Source organism: Garra rufa, chromosome 22 (assembly GCF_049309525.1).
Source record: "Garra rufa chromosome 22, GarRuf1.0, whole genome shotgun sequence".
Taxonomy (NCBI): domain Eukaryota; kingdom Metazoa; phylum Chordata; class Actinopteri; order Cypriniformes; family Cyprinidae; genus Garra; species Garra rufa.
The window spans coordinates 12,148,970-12,172,117 of NC_133382.1; the positions used below are offsets into that span (position 1 = coordinate 12,148,970).

General features: G+C 35.7%; 1 protein-coding gene across 1 annotated transcript in view; it reads left to right on the forward strand.

The window, feature by feature from the left end:
• Window positions 1-23,148, forward strand: part of waplb (WAPL cohesin release factor b) — an 81,897-nt gene that overhangs the window by 22,153 nt on the left and 36,596 nt on the right. Inside the window, exons 3-5 of the mRNA XM_073828355.1 lie at window positions 4,002-4,683; window positions 5,936-6,264; window positions 8,023-8,153. Of these exons, the coding sequence (XP_073684456.1) occupies window positions 4,002-4,683; window positions 5,936-6,264; window positions 8,023-8,153 (1,142 nt within the window). The remainder of the gene's footprint in view (window positions 1-4,001; window positions 4,684-5,935; window positions 6,265-8,022; window positions 8,154-23,148) is intronic.

The following is a 23,148-nucleotide window of genomic DNA, read 5'->3' on the forward strand; positions in this document are numbered from 1 at the left end:
AGGGATCAGAGAAAATTGATGGGCTAAGACTGTGGTCTTCAAGACTTGGTGCACTGTGTGAAATACTTTTTATGATGGAATGATGGATGGATGCATTTTATTTTAGGGCTGATCGATTATGGCGGAAACCATAATCACGATTATTTTTGAAAAAAAAAAAAAACACTGAATACTTTTATGCAAGTCTAAAGTAGTCTAACAGCCTACTACAGAAACTGAATGTAATTATTTGAATGTAAAATTAAACAGCGTCTTCACTGTAAGAATTAAACATGCTTTGTTTCTTATTAAAACTACAAAAGTCCTTCATTCAAAAGCAGTGAGTGCTTTCTTTTTGTATTTTTTCGTTTTATTAATATTAAGCATAGAGACGCAGAAGGAATATTATTTGTTGCCACTTTAAGAGCCACACGGATCCATACTGTTACACACGTATTTTCATTCTCAACCGTTTATGATCATTTATGACACAACTGACAAAGGTTTACATGAATAATCACAGAGCGCCTCATTTTGAAATATTTTTGCGACCGTTTAGGCAGAACCTTGAGCTAAAACATAACTTTACATGTCCGTTTTCTGCTCCATCTCTGAGAGCATACACAGAACAGCGCAAGTTCTCTTTCTCGCTTTTAAAAACACAACATCAAAGAAACATTAATAAATCAAGCACGTCCCATTTTATGAAAGTCACGTTACATGATTTGCATGTGAAATTAGACTTTTACAGAGGAGTGAAAGTGCACCACTGGAAAGGGGGTGGAACGGGGCGCAATAATAATTTTATCTCAATTACTGTATTTTAATAATGGTTTAAAGCCGAAATGAAATCGGAACTGAATTTCGATTAATTGCACAGCCCTACTTTATTTTGCTTCAAAATCTCGACCACCATTCACTGCCATTATAAAATCATAATTTAAAAATTGCAATTTAGAATTTAAGCAAAACAATCATGATTAACCACTATCTTGCAGCCCTGATATAGTTTAGCCAGAGAGACAAACAAATTTGACCCTGGATGACAAAAACAATCTTAAGTAGCACAGGTATATTTGTAGCAATAGGCAAAAATACATTGTATGGGTAAAACATTTTCTATTATGCCAAAAATCATTAGGATTTTAAGTAAAGGTCATTTTCCATGAAGATGTAAATTTCCTATCGTAAATATTTCAAAACTTTCATTTTTAAATTAGTAATATTGCTAATGACTTGCATTGCTATTGCTAATTGCTAATATTGCTAATGACTTGATTTGGACAACTTTAAAGGTGTTTTTTTTTTTTTTTTTTTTTTTTGCACCCTCAGTTTCCAGATTTTTAAATTGTTGTAACTTGGCCAAATTTTGTCGTATCCTAACAAACATGCATCAATGGAAAGCTTTTTAGATTGTGTATAAATGTCAATTTAAAAAATGGACTCTTATGACTGATTTTGTGGTCCAGGGTCACAAATGAGGTAGTTAATTTCATCTTATAGTTACAAAGGTATGTGCCTAAGTAACTGGTTATTCCTGATAGAGTTTAAAGGATTAGTTCACTTCCAGAACAAAAAATGACAGAAAATGTACTCATCGCTTTGCCATCCAAGATATTCATGTCTTTCTTTCTTCAGTTATAAAAAAAAAAATATTTGAGGAAAACCTTTCAGGAGTTATCTCCATATAGTGGGCTTCAATGGTGTCCCCAAGTTTGAACTTGCAAAATGCAGCTTCATAGTCAGTGTAATCCGAGTCAATACAGTTGGGTATGTCGGAAAACTCCCATCTCGTTTTCTTCAACTTCGAAATTGTCTAACATCACTCTATTACCTTTTTTTTTTTTTTGTAAAGGCCGTTAGATCTTTTTTGCATGTTCACTTTGTAAACACTGGGTCAGGACTTCTGCAGCAATGTAGGCCAATTTTGAAGTTGGGGAAGAAAACAAGACGGGAGCTTTTCGACATGCCCTAACTGTCTTGAACCGGAAAAAAGAGTTCATGCAGACTTAGTGAGTTTGTTTCGACAGGGTTTCCGCGGGGTCTTAAAAAGTCTAAAATTTAAAAATCAAAATTTTAGGCCTTAAGTCTTAAATTCGCTGTTCTAGGTCTTAAATAATTTTACACAGGTTTTATTTTTCCGATGTCCATGTAACGCTACCTCTAATGCTCATTTAAATTCTCTTTTTGTTGTTTCTGTGGTGTTGTAGTTCTTTATTTCACAATTCCAAATATAATTTGCTGTATTTAAACTACAAATGAGACCAGCATGCCATAGCCAATCAGCTTTCTGTTATTGGCGCGAGTCTCTCTCGGATTGTACCGCAGAAGTAAAATGGATTTAACTTTTTAGCTATGGGGAAGTGCAAGTTTAGCGATACTTAGCTTGAAAAAACTGAATATAGGGCTTGGCTAAGGCCAGTTGCTAAAAACTAGATTATTTTTCTCCCTCTGTGGAAGTTGCAGAATCGCAGTAGCAGAATACAGGTCAAACGACCTTTTTCTGTATATAATGTTATCAATAATAATAAGAAATATAGGTCGAGCTAGCTGACCGCCAGCCTTCGAAATACTTTTAAAATGTTTTTTTTTTTTTTACTTGCCCGACCGAACAAACCGCCTGATTAAAACTGAAGTGACAAAAACAACTAGCGAAGCATCGAAAGGCAAGAAAGATTCATATTTTAATACATTCAACGTAAACAGAAATTGATAATGGATAGTGTATTTCTGGTCTATTTGTGACATACTTAAAAACAAATGAATGTAACAGCACTCTAAAGAAACACACTGAGGTAAAAATTTCAAATGTATAGTTTATTTATAACATGATATAGTTCAGTAATATACCAAGTGAGCTTTTTGCTGAATATTCTCACAATTACAAATGTTACATTAATTTTAGCTCAATAAAAAAGTAGTTAGTCGAGTAGTTACTTACATATTAGACAATATGCAACATTAGCAGAAGCATTCTGCTAGCAAAGTTTTGCTATGATTCAGCGTTTTGCTCGAATCAGTTGAAATAACTCGCTCATGAAGTGACTTACCGCCACCTGCTGGTAGTTTAGTGTGTTTAAAAGTATGCCTCCACACCCAACATTTCTAATTTATATATTTATAAATCAATAAATGTGTTTAAAACATTAATCTCACTTTTAATTTTGCAGTGTAAATTATGTAATCTCACTGCTAACAGCCATTTAGAATTTATTGATAAATTCATAAAATAAATTTCAAAGGTAATGCAAACATTTCAAAAGTAAAAAAAAAAAAAGGCCTTTATAAAGGTAAATCAAATATGCAGATTTAAGATGTAAAAGCTAATAGAGCACTGATGAAAATATTGCTTAAGAATTTTTTTTTTTACATCAGATATTTCTAGTGGCACTTTTATGGGGATATTTTGTGTGGAATAGTATCTGCTGATATGAAAAGTTCACTGTGTATCGTAGTAATAAATTTAATTTATGACAGCCATGAAATTGTGTTTACTTTTTACATTAAACACATTAAATATTACATGTATGCATGTAATATAATATCTATTTCCATTACAGGTTCGGTCTTAAATTTCATATAAGGTGGTATTAAAAAGGTCTTAAAAAGTCTTAAATTTCACTTGTTCATATCTGCAGAAACCCTGTTCGAAAATGGCTGATGGTTTCGCTAGATAAGACACTTCTTCCTCGGCTGGGATTGTTTAGAGCCCTTTGAAGCTGCATTTAAACTGCATTTTGAAAGTTCAAACTTGAGGGCACCATTAAAGTCCATTATATGGAGAGAAATCCTGAAATGTTTTCCTCAAGAAACAATTTCTTATCGACTGAAGTAAGAAAAACATGAACATCTTGGATGACAAGGGGGTGTTTTGAAAGTGAACTAGTCTTTTAATGTTAGACCAAGTTCTGTTTATTAATATGTTTTAGTAACCTACTTCCTGTTGATTTAGGAACATGACAGGTCAAGTACTTTAAGTAGTTCCTTTCTATCTGACTGATGTTTGACTTTCTTTTCTGTAGGAAAAACCCAGAGTTGGTCCATCGAGAGCACAGACCGCCACAGCTACTCATGGTACAAAAACCCTTCAGAAAGCGACACGAGACCTCTCGCCCAGACCACAACGTTAAAGTCTGAAAAAACAGAGGACAAGGATTCTTATGATGCCTGGAGCGCTGTGGTCGGTCTGGGAGCACGCTCCACATCTCTCTTTACCGGACCTAAAGACCCTCCGTCTACCTTGTGGGCATCCAGTAGTTACAGTCGCAGCAACATTCAGGGCAAATCCTCCACTGAGACTCGGTTAGATGAGTTTGGCCAAGGGGAATTTAACGTTCCCGTTGAGCCATCTGAAAGCGAGGACCACTCTCAGTCTGTGCTCAGGGCGTCCAACTGCAGAACGTACTGCAGACCCAGTAAAGGCAAACAGCCTGGTGGAGCTGATGGCAGCGGAAGCGCTTTCAGTCATAGTTCCACAGGAGCCTTACAGAACAGCGGGGCCGAAAATGCTGGGAAAACAACAAACAGAGGTCGGACGAGAGACTTTACAGTGCTACACCCGTCTTGTGTTTCTATGTTCAACGTCACCTTCCAGGACTCCATGGACCGCAGTATGGAGGAGTACACTGCCAGCGCCCCAGCGGCTGGTCCGGGCGATGCAGGAAGACTGAAGAAGAAAACCGAGACGGAAAGCAAACCTTCCAGGTAATAGATTTATGTAAGGTAGTTGTTAAGTTTAGGTATTCGGTCAGGTTAAGGGATCTAAAACATGGCCATGCAGAATAAGGCATTAGTAGGTGCCTAATGAGTACTAATAAACGGTTATGCTATAATATGCTATAAATTTACATGCTAATACGCAAGTAGATAATAGTGAGAATTGGACCTTGAAATAAAGTGTTACCGTTTTTTGTTTTTGTGTTTTTTTTTTTTATTATTATTATTTGTATTAATTTATGTTTATTTTAGTTGTTTGTTTATTTTTTGTTTAGTTTTATAGTAATTTTTGTTTTGTTTTGTTTTGTGGCATTTGTATTTAGTTAAGTTTTATTGTCTTTTTTATATTTATTTAAATGTTTATTTTTTGGTTTGTTTTGTTTGCTTGCTTGCAGTAAAGAGTAGTTAATTTATGTAAACCAAACAACTAACCAACAAATTAGCTAACTAACTAACAACTAACCGAACTAACAAATAAATATTTTTTATTTATTTGTTTTTGTTTTGTAGTATTTGCATTTAGTTTTTTTTATTTGTGTTGGTTTTTGTTATGTTTGTTTTGAGTGTTTTTTAATTATTTCTATTAATTTGTTTTTATTTTATTTTAGTTTTAGCTGTTTTTTTAATGTTGTGTGTGTTTTTTTTATGGTTTTTCTTTTGTGGCATTTGTATTTAGTTTGTAAAAAATATTTATTTGTTAGTTTTATGTGTTTGCTTTTTAGTTAGTAAAAACTAGTTAATTTATGTATTTGAGCATATATGTTAGTTGTTAGTTTGTTTAGTTATTTTTTTTAGTTTTATAGTGTTTGTTCTTTTGTATCATTTGTATTTAGTTTTGGTTTTGTTTTTAGTTTTGTGTTTTGAGCCTTGTCACACATTTAAGCACCACGGCTTCACTATTAATCCACAGCTCCAAACTCAACAGCTTTAATGAAAATAGAGAAGTAAACATTAACACCATCCAGCTCTAGACATTAGAATTTTTTTTTCATTGCGACTAATTGTGATCTCTTTAAAGCTGCTTCCTTAAAAAATCTGACAGTAATGACAGCCCTATTTAACAAATAAATGAATTAATTTGAGATTGCAAAGTTTGCTTTGATTAACCAGCGCTAATTGGGAGACACCAACTGATCAGGTATACATAGATGAAGCAAAATGTGATAAAATCCTCAAAGCTGCCAGTAATTCTGTCGAATTCATAATTTATTGGTTGCTCTCTTTGTCGTTGTGTTTCTAGTCGATCCAGACCCACACAGAGCAAAGCGAAGAGCGGAAAGATGGAGCTCTTTGGGTTTGATGAGACTGATGCTTTGGATGAGGATGACGACTGTGCTTCAGGAAGCTCTAACTACAGGATCAAATACTTCGGCTTTGATGATCTGAGTGAGAGTGACAGTGAGGATGATGAGGGTTCCTCTGAAAGAAGGAAAGCCAAGAGGAAGGCTGCAGCAGGCATGGCAATGTCAATGTTGTCTACAGAGACCAATGTTGACAGTCCTCCGACCAGAGAGATACAGAGCTCTCAGAGCAGTCACACTGCAGGTCACAGTCACGGCCTTAAAAATGGTCAGTATTTACACTCAACACACTAGCTTTGAGCTCTGTTTATGTCACAGTACCTGCATGAATCCACAGTAAATCTCACTGTGCCATCAAGAACAAATCTAGGTTTCAACATTTCAAAATTTTGATGAGTTAAAACAGAATTTTAAATTTTACTTTGCATACAGAAAATGACTTCCCTTTTTTTCATTGTGGAAATATTTTTCTGACAGTTAAGCACATGTTTCCTAAAAAAAGATTATATTATATTATATTATATTATATTATATTATATTATATTATATTATATTATATTATATTATATTATATTATATTATATTATATTATATTATATTATATTATATTATATTATATTATATTATATATTTATTATACAGTGGCATGCAGAAGTTTGGGAACCCCTTGCAGAATCTGTAAAAATGTGAATAATTTTAACTAAATAAGAGAGATCATACAAAATGCTTTTTTTTTTTTTTTTGAATTAGTACTGTTCTGAGTAAGATATGTTACATAAAATATGTTTACATATAGTCCACAAGACAAAGAAATAGATGAAATGATTTAAAAAAAAAAAAAAACTTTAAAAGTTTGGGAACCCTTGGTTCTTAATACTCTTGTTTCTTTGTACCCTTGTTTGGTCTGAACAGTTAAACTAAGCACTGTTTTTCAGAAAAATCCTCCAGGTCCTGCAGATTCTTCAGTTTTCCAGCATCTTTTGTATATTTGAACCCTTTCCAGCAGTGACTGTATGATTTTGAGATCCATCTTTTCACACTGAGGACAATTGAGGGACTCGAACACAACCATTAAAGAAGGTTCAAACATTCACTGATGCTCCAGAAGGACAAATGCCGCAGTAAGGGGGGTGAAAATTTTTTTTTCTTTTTGAATTTGAAGATCAAGGTGCATTGTACTTAATTTGTCTTCTGGGAAACATACAAGTATCTTCCGTTGCTTCCAAAGGGCAGCACTCAATGGAAAAAAAAAAAAGATATATTAACAAAATAAGAAAAATTTGGAAACCTGTTCAAAAGTTTTTACCCCCTGGTTCTTAATGCATTGTGTTTCCTTCTGGAGCATCAGTGAATGTTCAAACCTTTTTTTTTTATTAGTTGTGTTTGAATCCCTCAGTTGCCCTCAGTGTGAAAAGATGGATCTCAAAAACATACTATCACTGCTTGAAAGTTTTGTGGACTATACGTAAACATCTTTTATGTAAAATATCCTACTCAGGACAGTACTAAATAAAAAATAACATGCATTTTGTATCTCTTATTTTGTTTAAATGATTCACATTTTCACAGGTTCTGCAAGGGTTTCACAAACTTTTGCATGCCACTGTATTACATTATATTATATTTTATTTTATATTAAAGTTATTTTACTTTATTTAGTTATTTGTTAGTAGTTTTTTTGATTAAGGTATTTTTTATGTTAGTTTAGATTTATGTAATTTATTTATTAGTTTAAAAAAAATCTGTTTGCATGTGTATATGTTAGTTGGTTGGTTAGTTTGTTGGGTATCTGTAAAATGTTTCCAACATTTTATTTATTATTATTTTTTTTTTTTAGATGGACATTTACACTTTTTTTTTTTTCTTTACATAACTTTATTTTTCTTTTTCTTTTATATAATTTCTAACAGTTTTGAATCATTTCAAGTCATCTATGACTCAAATGACTGTCAAATTACAAATTATTGTCAGTTGTTGTGATTTAACTGTGCTGGTCAATAATTCAGAGAACTCATTTTATTTTCAGAGACAGTTTTTACAGATCCTTTGGAATTTCCAGAGATCCTCTTTCCCTCTGAGATAGTAAGGAAACCTCAGGTCAAAGCTCAGGAGAAATCCAAGGAGAGCAGCAGAAAGATCTTCAGCGGACCTAAGAAGGTGAGTGTCGTAGCCTCTCCTTTTTTTTTATTCATATTTCCCATCATTCAGCTGATGGTTTGTGAAGCTAGTATTTGTTTTGGAGCATGTTGTACTATGTGTCATTTCATTTAGAATCTAAAGGTTGTTTTGCCCATTTCAACGATACAAATGTTGCCCTGCTGCCAGCATGTAAACAAGTGATGTAGGCGTTTGATTTGTTGTTCTGTTGTTTATGTACGCTAACGGAAGTGTGTTGAAGGCAGAGGGTGAAACGGGCATCTCGCCGTTGTCTTCAGCATGACTTTTATCTATAATGACAGTAATGCAGTTATGTTGCTCACCCCCGCTGACAGCTCAGCCATTATTACGAATGTTCCTGCGGCTGCTGTATGTGCACAGGCTTCTCTGGGGTTATGATTGATTGTTTAAGTCATGACTGAACTCGAAGCATATAAATGTTCAAACATAGCAGTGTTTTGATAGCATCACAGTTTTTACATTATTCGGGGGTATTAGACTTTGAATGGCATACTTTTTGATAACTCTACATATTAAACAAAGGTAGCAAAAGGTATTGGAACTGCTTTCCTTTATGGTTCCCTTGATTACTATATCAGAGCAGATCTGGCAAGAAGTAGAGTTAAGGCCCATCCACGCGAAGATTAATTTACTCTGGGTTTTGGCTTCAAAAAACTGTGATTTCAGGCTCCCGAAACGCCGGATCCATCTGGACAATACGCCTATATGATTTCGTGCAATTTTTTCGTATACAGCTAATGTGTCTCCATGTGGACGAGCCCTTAGTGAGAAGTAGTGCTGCACGATTAATGAAAATAAAACTGAAACCTGCTCTGCTTTGAGTTCCAGTCACCCCTGCCCCAAAATATTTGAAAATGGAAAAATTAAAGGGATAGTTCACCAAAAATGACAATTGTCATTATTTACTTATCCTTGTGAAAAGACTTGATCACTTTATGATGAACAGAGTTAATTTAGGCTTTTATACAAACATGTACTTTGCTCGGCAAACATAAACAAAAGCTCAGCTGTACCAAAGTCCCTTTAAGGCAAGTCATGTCACTCGGCGGCCATCTTTGAAACGCCTCTCGGGCATACAAGTGCAGCTCCTATCTGTTTGAATGGGGAAACATCAAATTCTCCTAAACTGTTCACCAAGCTTACGATTAAATTTCATATTTTAAATCTCCAAAGAAATCCAACAAGAACTGCCTCATAAATATGGTTCCTTGTGCTTGAATAGCGTTAAAGAAACGCTTATTTTTCCGGCTAGATGAGCCAGTGCGCATGCGCAATACTGAACGCACGTCTTAGAGCGCCGGCTGTTTCTATAGCAACCGGGACTTCTAACGGCAGATGCTGTGACGCGCTGACTTTACTGATCAACGATTGGCTCTTTCACTAAGAAGGCGGAGCTTCGCGGCCATGATGACCGTTTCATTGTTCCCCATTCAAAACTACACGAGTGACATGTCTTTGGTATTCTATAGTCTTTGGCTGTACTTGCTTGACATGTGAAAACAAACTTCATTGGTTCTTATGGAAGCTCAAATGTGCTGCGCAACACAAGATTGAACCTTGTTGGTTTTCACATGTGAAGCAAGCATGCTTTAGCTTCTGTTTGCCATAATTGATGTGTGCATGCCGTTGACTGATGTTAACGTGAATAAAAAAGCCTCAATTAAATCTGTTCATCATAAAGTGATCAAGTCTCTTTAGAAAATTGGGAAATTTCTTCATCTGTGTTCCAAAGATAGGTTTTTTTTATGGAAGCCCATTTCCACCACTGAATAAAACTAAAACAGGTAATTGCGACTTTTTATCTCACAATTCTGACTTTTTTTTTCCTCATTTCAATTTGACATCTCGCCAATTCAGTCTTTTTTCTCAGAATTGTTTGTATCTCGCAATTCTGACTTTTTTTTGTGTTATTGTTGTGTTGCAATTAGGGTTGTAACGGTATGAGATTTTCACGGTATGATAATCGTCTCAGAAAATATCACGGTTTCACGGTTTCGTGGTATACGGTATTAAACTATCATTATTATTATTATTATAATCATCATCAGCTACAATGACCCTTAAATGAATAAAATGAGATGTTTTTTGGTTGAACATGGTTTATTGTAACAAACTTTTTTAAATGAAAATAAAAAGTAAACTCATGGAAGTATGAGTCTACCTTTTGGGAGGGAAAAATGAAAATGAAGTTGCGCATCACCCATTTGAACAAAATACGGAATAAGTTATTTCTCTTTATATTAGACACGAATAAACCAAACTGATCCTTCCTCTTTAACAGCATATATGAGAGAGCAATATGTGCAGGGTCATGTTTGTTAATATTTTCCTGAGATTATCATAGCAGCATGCATTTCTTAGCTTTTTTTCAGGTCAGGTTATGATGAAAAAATGTAAGCATGTTGAGATTTTCAGGGCTCAATTTTGACCGCTGAGGTGAGAGAATGTATCCACTTGTACTAAACATCCTCTCCGAAGGTACACTTGTGGTAGGAACACAACGATACTTTCTGGCCACATTTGCCAGATTTCATCAGCATGCATTATATATATATTTCAGTCATTATTTCTTCAGGCTTAACCAAACGTTTTTTTGACAGGTTGTACTAAAATCCTATGCATTTCAGTTAGTGTATTTGATGATTATTATTTTAAATGAAATTATAAAATGATCATTAGTGTTTTCTGAGAGTGGCTCTGGATATGTTTCATGTGTTTACGTCTTCACTTTGTAGCGTTCCAGGCAAGTCACCCCAAACTGCCTGAGCGCATTTATAATAATTACATTATTATTAATTTGTTCGCAACGTTATATTGTCCTAAAGGCTGCTTTTTTTTTTTTTTTTACTGTGTAACGTTACCACTTGCATAAACACCGCACCAGTAGACCTGCTGACATAGTGGTTTCGCGGGCTATGTCACGTCAGAACTCCGAACTGGGATTATATCGATCTAGTACGAGTTCACGAGTGGGAAGTCACGGGTTTGACGGCCGTTCCGGTGCACTTTCACGGGTAGAAGGTTGGAAAAACACGAGTAACGGTTTGCCTGAAACGCGGCAATACTGAGTGAAACAGACGCTTTAAAAACCATGAGCCTCATGTACTTGAGTGTGTACTAGATCTACAAGGCGAAACGGCGCTGCTCATTCATAGAGACGTACAGAATATAGAATTAGCAGTCTTTTTGCGCTGTTTATTCACAGACACACACATCGCGATTTGATTTACTGCACAGCTATATTTTGATTTATTCATCCATCTATCTATCAAATCGCACATATTACGTGACATCTGTATTATACTCTAATTGGGATTCCCTTTGCATCACAGAAATAATACGGCCATAAGGAACTTAGCTTTATCTTCACAGAGGGATGGTGTTCGCGAAAATGGGAGAATATGTTTTTTCGCCGCTGTAAAGGTATGGGTGGAGTCTAAGCAGTCAAGTGGAAAGAAGTTGCATATACACGGCAGCACGGGTGAGATCTGGTTTCATTATTATAATTTTTTTTCAAAACCGGGGATAAGCAAATGTGCACGATATGATAATCGTACATGTCAATATCGCAATAAACCGCCATACCGGTATACCGTTACAACCCTAGTTGCAATTGCAAGTTATAAAGTCCAGTTCTATGGAGGAAAAAAAAGACTGTTTACAGAATTGCAAGTTTATCTCAGAATTCTGACATTATAATTCGCAATATTGCAGAGGCCAATGTTATTGGCCAATATTGGGCTTTTTATGCAGGTTTGATCTGTGTTTGTACTGGCATTCTTGTATTGTGTGTAGTGACGTATTTATCTATATTACCTGGAAGTTCAAAACTTGGAAGTAGAGTAGTTTGGAAGCTTAGTTTCAATAAAGTTTTTGGTGTAATGAGGTAGTTTTGTGTAATTGTAAGTTGTGAAACTTACACTGTTTTTCTCTTGTCTCTTAAATGCCAAAAGGTTTAAAATTTAATTTAATTTGATTTAGGGTTGTGTGCACAGGGCTCTAGACTCACTTGTCACTCCTCTGCGACTAACTTTCACAGTTACAGTAGCACATCATTTTTTTTTTTTTTTTTTTTTTTTTGCTACAACATGGGATTAATCAATGCATGCTGATGAACTTTTATATACTTTTAGTTTATAGTTATATGGTAACAAAAGTGGTTAACATTCAACCCATTCTTTTTCATCAGTAGTATATGAAATTGTGATATGAATTTTGTGAACGGGAGTTCCTCTTATAAGCCGGGCTTCGGATGCTTATGCTTTCGAGTTTGCGATCTTGTTACATTTTACAAGAAACAAAAAATTGTCTATTTTGTTTGCGTCTATACACCTTTCACTTTAAGATTAAAACAAAAGATAGATGCATTGTTATTCTTAATATAAAAAAAAAAAGCACAACAACAACAAAACGGTAGGTTACAATGACAAACTAGCTTTCATAATGTTTATTAACAAAAACGAATAAGATCAGGCATGGCATACACCACATGCTGTATTATATACCGACTAATAAATTACAGAACTTTTAGCAAACACTGAAAAATCAAATAAATAAAAATGTATAGAAAGAAAGAAAGCCTCCATAGCCTAACGTGTGGTAAACAGCAAGGGTAAATGAAAACAAAAAGTAAAGTAAAACTAAACTGGCAGTGACAGTGCTTGAATGTTTTTCTGAGAAGAATACCAATATGTTTCCTCAATATTCACATTTTTTCTCATACTGATGCGGCAAGTATAAACCGAGCTCTATACTCAGTGATCGCGCTAAAAATGACTCTTCACGTGATCGGTGAAATCTGACTGATAAAATGTTCCGCGCCTCTGCAACGTGCGTTGTTTGGAGCGGCACAAATGCGATCATGTCAAATTTTAAAACATATGCGATTTAACATCATGGAGTATATTGCAAAAACCAAACAAAAATACACCTACAGCGTGAACACATAAACTGAGATGTAGGTTAGACTACTGTGCAAGCACATTTAGAGTTTGACACTTCAGCTGCATGGTTTGTATGACTTTTATCTGTCTTTTATATTTAGAGCGTTTGATACAGTGACAAATATCAGCACGATTGCAAATGTGATATTGATTTGATGAGCAGTTTAATAATATTAAGTGACCTAAATTTTAGACACAACAGTTCTTGTTTTTTCTGTATTTCGACAATGAAAATAGTTCCAAACAGCCACAGCACAAATGTTTTGCATCTCTGAACAACACAGGGATGGTGTTTTGTTGAATTAATCAGCTTTGAACGAATCGGTTGAATGAATGACTCAATGACTCACTCATGTATAGTGATTTGTCGCCACCTACTGGTGATTTTAGTCTTATTTAAAGAATAATTTATTTTTTCCACAAATCATTTCGAATATCCTATCAGTATTAAATGTTTTTTTTAAACATCAAAACATTATTTATACAATTATATCTGCAGGTTAAATGCATTCATGTCCTGCATTAAACAGACTGTGTAAATGCATCTAAATGCCACTTCAGATACTGATTCTGTCAAGGTACCAGCAACACACTCAGCAAAATATTGTCTAATTATCGGTGTCGACAAAATTCCTGAAAGTATTGAGATATCATTTTTTGACATTATCGCACACCCCTATTGTTAGTCAGTCAAATAACTTGGTGGCATTTAAATTAGCACAGTTTCCCAAACTTTCAAAAGATCACTGAAAGCAAATGTTTGAGTTTGCAAGGCTCAAGAACATTTACACGATCAATAAATTCGAGATTGTTGGAACTAGGCATGGGATGATAACCGGTTTCAAGGTTTACCGCGGTTTGAAAAAGTCACGGTTTCAAAACCGCAAAGAAAAAAAGTTATGCCGTTCCTACGATATGTGCATTTTTTGTGTCGTCAAAGTGAAAGCGCAGGACACCCTACTGGGTTGTGTGTGTGCGTACCTGCAGCGAAAACAATGCAGCCCCTCCCCCAGCGGTTAGTGCTGGCAGGCGCGTGTCTGTGATTGTGCACGTGGTCCGCAGTCAGTGAGACTCAGCAGTAATATAAGTTCAGGACGGCCGATGGAGGCGAACCCCCACAACTTTTCCCCCCGTCAAAAAAGACCAAGTCAGCAGTGTGGGAATTTTTTGGGTACCGCAAAAATTCTGACGGCCACGGCTTGGAAGAGGAAGGTCAACCGACATCATGTTTTAAAAAAGTCGCTGGCTAATTAATAAGCATTAGCTAACATCAACTAATTTCCTCTTGCACGTTACTTTACAGAGTGGGGAATAGCAGACTATGGCCCGGTTTCACAGACAAGGCTTAAGCCTAGTCCTAGACTAAAATGTAAATCTGAGCTGTTTGAACTGAAAGAAACTTGCACTGACTGATCTTAAAATATATCGGTGTCTTTGTTTTGTCTCAAGATGCACACCGGTAATGTTTTTTTCTAAGCATGTTTATAAAAATTACTTAAATATCCTAATTGAACTATCTGCTAATCCTGGCTTAGTCTAAGCCCTGTCTGTGAAACCGGGCCTATATGTACCAACGTTACATTTCTGTGATTAAACATAAGTACAACAATTAGGTTAAGGTGAAATCACGTCTTTGCTTTTAAGCCTTCTGCTACGTTAAAGGTGCAGTGTGTAGATTTTTGCGGCATCTAGCTGCGAGGTTGTGAATTGCAACAGTCCACCGCTCACCCCTCCCTTTACAGAACTACGGAAGCCGATACAGGATTAAAATCTCGCCGTTTTTGACAGCAACGAATAGTGAGATTTCTTTTAAATGTATAGACGTATAATTTAAGGAATTATATTTACTTAGGGGCCGTTCACATGTCGCGCCTAAAAACGCGTGGAAAACGCTAGGCGCGCCGCTTTCTTCCTTATCAACAAAGCGCTCGGGCGCTTGCGCTCCGGGAAGCGTCTGCCGTTTCTAAGCAACCATCAGCTGCACTCTAGCTCCAAGCCTATGCGTCTCCATGCATTGTTTCTTCTATTAGCGTCAAAATAATGGGGGCTTGACAAATCATAAAGTTCAGGAAATCCCTGGACCACAATGATGAGCTGCTCCTCCATGTTTCTGCTGAGGTTTCAATGTAACGGAAAAACGTGAGGTAGCTGATTGGATAGTTCATGTCACATGACCTGCGTTGCGCTTGCGACATTCTGAAAAGTTGAAATGTTTTTAAATCGATGCGGCGTGGACGCGCCTGGAAAAAACGAGCGCGTCGCACCGCGCGTCGCGACCGCGTCACTTCCAATATGCGCGCGCAAGCCGCGCGTCTCCATTTGAAATAACGAACTTGCGCGCGCAAAAGACGCTTCATGTGAACGGCCCCTTAATCATTCAATAAAACGATGTTATTGTGAATATTACTGTTACTTGTTCATCATTGTGTCAGTGTTTTTTCGCAAGCTGATAATTCTAAGTTAATAAAAACATAATGGTTCATTAAGTAAGGTCTTTATGCACCCCTGAAAACTAGTTATGTATATTATGTTGCACCTCTGTCTAGAGATCATCTTAAATATTACACAGTGCACCTTTAACATCTTTTCAAAATCACGCCATTAAAAAATAAAAACAACTCGCTGGCTCTCCTGTGTCTTTGAGTGTTTGTTTATTTTTGGAACTGTCGCTAATGGTAATATTTTTGTTTTGATTAGGGGTTGCATTTTTTCCATTTAGAAGGATTTGTTTTTGAAAATTTTATTTATGTTTATTGATGTGGATTATTGTTGAGCTGCAGGTTTAGGCTCACACAATTGACTGCAATTTAATTTAATTAAGAAGATTCAATTATTTATTTTAATTATTTTGCCTGATGTTCAATGTTACAAAATGTTCTATATGTTTCCTAAAATAAAATATACTGTGTTCAGTTGAAAAAAAAAGTTGTATTTTTTTACCCAGACATTCAATTATAACATTGTAGAGCAGTAATTAAAATACCGTGAAACCGTGATATTTTTATCCAAGGTTATCATATCCAAGGCCCATGCCTAGTTGGAACGTCATACCGTAATTGCTGTCCCAGAAGGGCAAGTGTCAGTTCTGTCAAATAGCGCACACATCTGGTAGTGGTCTCAGGCCGTCCATATTAAGCCACTTCTAGAAGATTGATTTAAATGACATTACAACTCAAAATAACACTTTTACTGAATAAATCATGGAAGTGCTTCAACAAAAATGCATCACGTTTGCCTTTTAAACTTTTTTTTAAATGAGATGGGTTTCAGCATTTTTTCTACTTAACTAGTATTGAATTCACAACATTCCCTTCATGTGTCTTTAGTCGTAGTTACAGGAGTCAAGAGGGATGTTCTTATTCATGACAGCTGTGAGGTATGAGAGGTGTTTGAAACAGGTCAAAGCTCAACATCGCAGTGACTTTTACTGCCACCGCTGAACATGCCAGGGGCAGAACCTGCTCACCTCGCTCAATACGCAAACTCAATGACTGATTCACTTGCATGAATCATTTATGTGGAGATATTTCACTTGCTCTCTCTCTCTCTCATGCATTTTTTTTTTGGCTTCTTTAGAAGGATTGAAGAGGCAACTTTTCTGAGAGGGTTTCAGTTTATTGTGCTTAGATAACTAAACCACTTATACTGATAGTGATAAACCAATGTGTTATTTTTTTATTATTATTTATTGGCTCATTCGGTGTCAAATCAACCAAATTTCAAAAACTTCCCTAGCTCAGTTTTTTGATTTTGCTAATATATTTTCTGAAGAAAGATAGACATGTGACGAAAGCCAAAATATTAAATGTCATGGATGAATATTTGCTGAGTAATCCACTATTTTATAGAGGGGGTTAAAAATGGCAATTTTCCCCTTAGATTCAGAGTCAGATTATAGGGAAACAAGATAGAATTCTAATTTCAACATTATTTCTTCTTCAGACATTGTTCTTTATGTAAAATAAGTATCAGCTGAATACAAATTGACCAACATTTGGTTTTCAACCACTAAAAATGGGTAATATTCAACAATCTGGACATTGAGGTCCTCATTGAGGTCCTCATATCTGTAGGACAGAATTATGTAGGGCCTTGAAAATTAAGATTCCAAATGAAAAGTTTATTAACAGCTAGAATCTAAAATCAAATTTGCGATATTTTTGATACTTCTTGAGCTATTTGCATGCTAACTTTGGAAAAATAATATTTATGCCAGATACATCTCTAGTTTCAACATTATTTGTTCTTCAAAGAAGTATCATAGTTTTGCAAACTGACCCACATTTAGTTTTCGACCCCTGAAAATGTGTACATTTAAACAATTTACTCTTGGAGCCCTATTAAAATTCCTCTTTCTGTGTAACCGAACCATATAGGGCCTTAAAAATAAAGATGCCAAAAGGAAAGTTTGTTAAGATGCAATGTCTAAAAGGGCATTAAAGGAGAACTCCGGTGTGATATTGACCTAAAGTGTATTGAATCATGATACCGAGTGTGAACGTACCTTGCATATCTCATCTCGTCTTGTCCACTGCAGTCCGAAATCTGGGGTCAGTTAGCCGATGCTCACAACAGGTTGTCAATGAGAGTCAATAGGGCATCGAAGTAGCCATGTAAATAAATCACTGTTTTACGCCATTTACGAGGCACAAAGTAGCTCCACACTTCATTGGTAGACTTCCAAGGGCCCTGACATTTAAAACGAGACATTGAGAACTCAGAAAAAGCACCGGTAGTTTATTTACGAGAAGATTTATACAGACAGTAACTGCAAGAAGTTTAGCGGTCGCCGCCATCTTGAATTTAGTCACGATAAGTCGAGTGACGATCAGGAAAGAAACTGCAACCTGATAAGTTGAAAACCTGATAAGTTCCTTCCTGCTCGACACTCGACTTATCGTGACTAAATTCAAGATGGCGGCGACCGCTAAACTTCTTGCAGTTACTGTCTGTATAAATCTTCTCGTAAATAAACTACCGGTGCTTTTTCTGAGTTCTCAATGTCTCGTTTTAAATGTCAGGGCCCTTGGAAGTCTACCAATGAAGTGTGGAGCTACTTTGTGCCTCGTAAATGGCATAAAACAGTGATTTATTTACATGGCTACTTCGATGCCCCATTGACTCTCATTGACAACCTGTTGTGAGCATCGGCTAACTGACCCCAGATTTCGGACTGCAGTGGACAAGACGAGATGAGATATGCAAGGTACGTTCACACTCGGTATCATGATTCAATACACTTTAGGTCAATATCACACCGGAGTTCTCCTTTAAGGTATATTTAATACTTCTTGAGTTACAGGCATGCAAACTTTGAAGAAAAACTTCGAGTGCTGTTTTCCCATTTTTGAATGGTCACCATTGGCACATAATGCAACAAAGATTGCTAAAGTCAACAGATTTTACTAACAGACCTACAAGTCTCTGTGTAAAAATAACATTATGATGCTGCCATTTTTCTGAAGTCATTTTTACACCCCTGTAATTTTACTCTAAATCTCAGGTGAAAATTACCATCTTGACCCCCCTCTACAAAATAGTGGATTTCTCAGTAAATATTAATCCATGACACTTAATATTTTGGCTTTCATTACTATACATGTCTACCTTTCTTCAGGAAAAAAAAAAAAAAATGTTAGCAAATTCTAAAATTTGAGCTGGGGACCTCTGGTTGAGTTGACACTTATTAAAAAAAAAAAAACACATTTTCTTTATTATTTTCATTATTTGTTTTTAATTTTTTAATTATTTGTATTTTAACTATGCTAGGTGGTGCTAAATTAACTTAAATTTCTTATCTGTAATTGATTAAAAAGTGTTGAAATCTGTGGAATTTTACTGTAAATATTTAGTAAGAATAAATCTTTCCAGATCAGCACAGTTACAGTTTAAAAATCATTATTAATATACATTTTTACATCAGAATCTGAGAAGACACTTTATTAGGTGTATCAAAGTGATCAAAAAAGTTAATTGATTGCTTGCTAATTTGTCAAGTATAAAGTAATTTATCATGTTGTAGTTAATAATATCTTGCCCTAGTTTATGTATGTGCACACAAGTATTTTTAAACCCATTTCATGATGATGCATGCAATTAATGTAGTGACTCTGCTGGAGAAGTGCCTGACTGTAGTGAAGTTACCTTGAGAGCTGCAGACTAGAGAGCCATTTTCTCTTTTCCTAAGCTCTTAAGACACTTTGGTAATGACATGATTATGATATTTGAAGGTAATGTAATTAGCAAATGGCTATTGACGCATAGATGCAGGAGGGTCAAATTAGTTTTTTTTAGTCCATCGGTGGCATCATACAGCTGTGCCAAAGGACTGATGGTTTGCAAACAAGCTGAAGTCTAAACTGCTTTATATTTTACACTACTCATTAACTTTTTAGACACACTGTTTTTCTTTTCACTGTTTAAGGATTTGTTAGGCTTTGTTATTAGAAAGGCTGTTGGTTTCAACAAATAAAGGGGTCATTTAGAAATCTAATTTTCCTTAATCTTTTAAAAGAATGAAATGAACTGGAGAAGATTTCTATGTCAGAGAGGGTGGAGTCTCAGAGCACACCCAGCTATTAAACATCCTACAAGTTTCTACCTCCTCAGTACAAAAAGAACATTTATTTAAGCAAAGCTCCAACTTATTTGGGTGTTGTGGGTTTTTTGACATCACAAGGGCAAATGCATTTGCATATAACTGTCTCTAGAGTAAGATATCGATCCATTGACGTCATTGGCCACACCCACAGCTGTGACACAGTGAATATGACCGCCACATCACATCAAAAATAATGGAACCCATTATAATCAATGACACTGACTAGACTAGAGACGTTAGACAGATGCCATATTCTATTTCTGATGTACTGCACATGCTTGAGCTATTCCTGTCAACAGGACAAATGGATGAGGAATAGAGGTGATCTTTTTGGAACATTTGCTTGGATGCATCCTGTTTAGATGGCATTTGCATCTCATTTGCACCTTGCACAGGACCCCAGTGTTCAGAACAAGTGGGTAATTAGTGTTAACATCATCTTGGATCGTGTAAGATGATTTTATATATATATATATATATTTTTTTTGCATTTTATTACATTTTTTGTAAATAAGACACTTTGCACTAGATGTTTCGGTAAAAGAAACTTGCAGCTAGATTGTGTTGCCAAAATATGTACTTAGTAGGGGGATTTTATGTTTTCTTGTGCATTGATGGTAGCCAGTAATCAGCAGCTGTTTACTGAAAAGCCTTAAAGAAGCTGCAGTACTAAAATTGGGCATTACTGACTTTTTTGTGGCTTTAAGTTTAAATTTTGACTAAGTTAAAGAAGTTCATTTCCAGAACTCCATATAGTGGACTTCTATGGTGCCCCCGAGGTTGAACTTCAAAAATGCAGTTTAAATGCAGCTTTAAAAGGTTCTAAATGATCCCAGCCGAGGAAGAAGGGTCTTATCTAGGATCGGTTATTTTCTACGAAAAAAGTAACAATTTATATACGTATATAAATTACATAATTAACCAACATCTCACAAAGAATACCATTTTTATTCAATTATCAGAAATATCACAAAGATATTGATTTTATACAACAGCTCAATAAACGGGAAGTTTATAATATTAAGAGACTTATGTTTTAAACACCATATTGTCCATTTTTGTTCTATTTCGCCAATGAAAATGGCTTCAAACAAAGTTAAAGACAGTGTTTTGCATTTCTGAGCAACATGCGACACTGTTTCCTACTGAATGAATCACCTTTTTGAATGAATTTGTTTAATGAATCGGTTGAATCAACTCTCGTATTAAGTCAGTCAAATGCTTCGTTCCTGAATGAATCGCAATGATTCACTAATTAACAGTGACTTGCTGCCGCCTACTGGTGGTTTTAATTTCACATTTAAAGTGTCTTCATTTTTTTTTTAATTTCCAAAATGAATATTTAACTTTTTTTTGCTTTTATAATTGCTCTTTACTGAACAACTTTAATAAGGGTTAAATCCATATTTATACAGTGAACACTATATGTGACCCTGGACCACAAAACCAGTCATAAGGTTAAATTTTACAAAACTGAGATATATACATCACATGAAAGCTTAGTAAATAAGCTTTCTATTGATGCACGGTTTGTTAGGATAGGACAATATTTGGCTGAGATGCATCTATTTGAAAATCTGGAATCTAAGGGTGCAAAAAATCAAAATACTGAGAAAATCACCTTTAAAGTTGTCCAAATTAAGTTCTTAGCAATGCATATTACTAATCAAAAATTACCTTTTGATAGGTTTACAGTAGGAATTTTACAAAAAATCTTCATGGAACATGATCTTTACTTAATTTCCTAATGATTTGACATAAAAGAAAAATCAATAATTTTGACCCATACAATGTATTTTTGGCTATTGCTACAAATATACCCCAGCGACTTAAGACTGGTTTTGTGGTCCAGGGTCACATATAGTGTGTACACTTGCCTAACAATATTTAAAATTTAAGTTATTAAAGTTACGTCATTTTTGGTGTCAACCTTATTTGCAATGGTTACATTTAGCAGAAACAATGAAAACAACAACTATTTTATTTAATTTCATTACTTTTTTTTTTTGTGGGGCCAGTGAAAATTTGTCAGGGCAAGTACAAATGTGGACCGAACGGGCCAGTAGAAAAAATCCTTAGCGTTGAGGCCTGTAAATTGTAATTTTTTTTTTAGAAAATAACAGAGCGTTCTGCTAGATAGGACACTTATTCTTTGACTTGGAATGTTTAAAGCCCTTTGAAGATGCATTTAAGCTGCATTTTGGAAGTTCAAACTCAGGGACACCAAAGAAGTCCACTATATGGAGAGAAATCCTAAAATGTTTCCCTCAAAAACATAATTTCTTTACAACTGAAGAGAGAAAGACATGAACATCTTTGACAAGGGGGTGAGTAAATTATCTGTACATTTTAGTTCTGGAAGCAAACTTCTCCTTTTAAGTAATTGCAAGATGTTTCTCAAGTCAGGCAGTGTTCATGTTAGCCTTGATCTTACTATTAATCACAGTCATGATTCATGATTGATTATTGCCAAAGTTAAACTACTCTTAACTACCTCAGCAAGACGCTCCACTGACCTTAAAAAGCAGTTTATTGCTCTTTTATTGCCGCATTATTGCTCTTTTCAGCAAAGTGGATAATGCAACTCTCTCTCGTCGTATTGTGACTTTTTGGAATGTAACAACGCCTGAGTTTTCATAGCTAGAAGCAATTTCACATGCTTGCAGATATGTTTCAGCTGTATACTTGTCAGAGGTGCTCATGGAGCGAGGGACCTGCCTGTTCCTCTCGGAGGTCTTGCTTGGCAGCGTCATTCCCAGACTTTAGAGGGGGATTCCAACTTGGAGAAAAAACACTTCAGGGGGCAGTTTTGATTTCTCTCTGCAAGACCTTCTGGAAGCTTCTAACCCAGCGTGAGGAGCTCTCCATGGGGTGGAGCTAGACTTTCGCTCCCTGCCAGCATGAAGAACACTTCTTAATTACAGAAGATTAAAACCAGTCTCCTGCAGAGTCATGTTGAGGGCCAGAGTCTTTCTCTTCATTATTAATAATAACCCAGCCTCAGTGGACTGCGCCTACACCTCCTCCTGTAGCCAAGTGCCCTTTTATCACCCCCTTCCCTTTTGGCTGTTTGTGTGCCGTCAGTCCCCGCAGTTTGACTTGATCTGGCATCCTCTGCGAGTTGTTCTTATATAGAGTGTTCCTGCAGTCTGCTTTGAATGCGCTCCCGCTGAGACAAATGACCTGCGCTTCAATTCACACTCCGCCAACACAAACAAGCTGAGAAATGTAGCACTTCTTAATGAGTTTTAATTACAAATGTGATTACAGTTAAAAGAAAAAGGAATATAGCCATTTTTGTGGAAAGTGGAGCAGAAGCTTTTATGCGCCGAAAAATGTTTAGACCGTTATCTTCATGACTGGAGTGGATTTGGATGTTGGCTGTTTCACTGTTTTCACTCCCAACCCTCACAGGTTTCTTTTCACAATT